The 1,592-nt window shown below is 50.0% G+C and overlaps 1 protein-coding gene across 2 annotated transcripts in view; it reads right to left on the bottom strand.

Annotated features, from left to right (window-relative positions):
* Nucleotides 1-1,592, bottom strand: part of LOC128879212 (uncharacterized) — an 8,009-nt gene that overhangs the window by 2,165 nt on the left and 4,252 nt on the right. For both annotated transcript variants that reach the window (XM_054128147.1, XM_054128148.1), the window contains exon 10: nt 307-699. In XM_054128147.1, coding sequence (XP_053984122.1) covers nt 307-699 — 393 coding nt within the window. The remainder of the gene's footprint in view (nt 1-306; nt 700-1,592) is intronic.

The raw sequence follows: 1,592 nt of genomic DNA, 5'->3' as shown, positions 1-1,592 counted from the left end.
TGGTGCAGAGTGCAAAGGGTTAAAATAAAACAAAGACAAAAAGAAGTTATAGTAACATCATCTAGCGTGTCAACCCTGAAGCTAAACTATGTGACTCGTCTGAGAAGACCTGTGTGTCTCTTGAAGTATCATTTGAAACTAGAGGAACGGGGTCCCTCGAATTCGTTTATAACTTTGAAACCCTGACACTCTGACAATCTATGTACTTCGGTGAACCTCGACTCGAATAGCCACTCGATCGATTCCCTGGAAACTTGGTCGAGTATTTCATGCATCGCGGAAACTTCGACAGGGAATTCGTGTTACCAGGTTCCTCTTCCGGTTGCGCGTATCTGCTGGTGGTCGTCTGCGTGAACGGCGTCTCCTTTGTTTGGACTGCCCTCGTAGTTGCCACGGTTGACGTGGTTGGCCGAGTAGTTCTAAATATTCTTGGCGTAGTAGGACGAGTAGTTTTAGACGTTCTCGGCGTGGTCGCGTTAGCGACAGGGCCGACGGTGCTTGTCGATGGCTTTAAGGGGACGGGGTCGATGTCGTCTTTCGGAATCATAGAGATGCCCTTGCCCTCGTCGAATTCTGGCCGGACTGTCGCCGCGTCGCTGGCGTTGTCCTTCTTTGCTGGTGGCGTGGTGACCGGAAGCGTCGTCTTGCGGCTCAAGGTCACAGCTTCCGTGACTTCCGTGGCCCCGTCGTCGGTGAAAGCTGAAAGTTGCAACGCACGTGTTAGAAGAGGTGGTCCATTCGAGGTTATGTTTGCCCTCGGAATTTAAAAAATCGACATTTTCGTATTTTATTGCCATTCACGCGGGAAAAAGACATCGAAACTGTGTCACCCCGATGCCCTGGACCGTTGGACATGTAATCCACGCAACGTGACAATGTTCCAACCCTTATACTTGGGTGTGGACCATCCCTACCTCTGCCCCCCTCCTTTCAGCTTTGGGGGCAGTTTTCGAAACGGAACCATTTCGGCATTCATCCTTAACGTATCGAGAACAAACGTGGTGAATTTCATCGCCCTTCGATGTGTGGAAGTGCTCCCTTACGAAGGGGGTTGAAAATTTGCAAGCTGTTCCACCCCCCCAGGTGGAGAGTGGAAAAGGTGTCTACGGGGTGCACGGTGTGGGTGATGGTATTTTCTGGATCAGGGTAGTCCAGAGAACGCATTGAGTCCAAAATGGAGACCGTCGTCCAAAAATTGTGGATTTTAGAGGTGGAGGGGGTTTCTGTGCTGTAGGGGGTGGGGGGTTTGTCCGAGAGGGATTTCAAGGGGTGCATTTTGTAGAGGGCATCAAGGAGAGTCGCCCCAAAGGTTTTTTTGAAGGTTTTTTTTCAACCCCTCCCGTCACCCCTAGCCTTTTCCAAAGAGGCGTTTTTCTACACCCCCTCCTTTAGGGGGGTGAATTAACCCCTTCACATCAACCCTCGCCAATGCAACTTTGCACACACCCAGAAGACACTTGAAGACTATTCCTCGCGAAGTTTCACCGAAATCGATTGAAAACTCTCATAATTATGAACATTTAACAAAGTGTGAAAAAGGATGAACGGCTCAAAGCAGACCTGTAACTCTGGCTGCCACTTACTAGGCGCGG

The sequence above is a fragment of the Hylaeus volcanicus genome, chromosome 7, assembly GCF_026283585.1.
Source record: "Hylaeus volcanicus isolate JK05 chromosome 7, UHH_iyHylVolc1.0_haploid, whole genome shotgun sequence".
NCBI lineage: Eukaryota > Metazoa > Arthropoda > Insecta > Hymenoptera > Colletidae > Hylaeus > Hylaeus volcanicus.
This window is presented reverse-complemented; position numbering and strand designations above follow the sequence as displayed.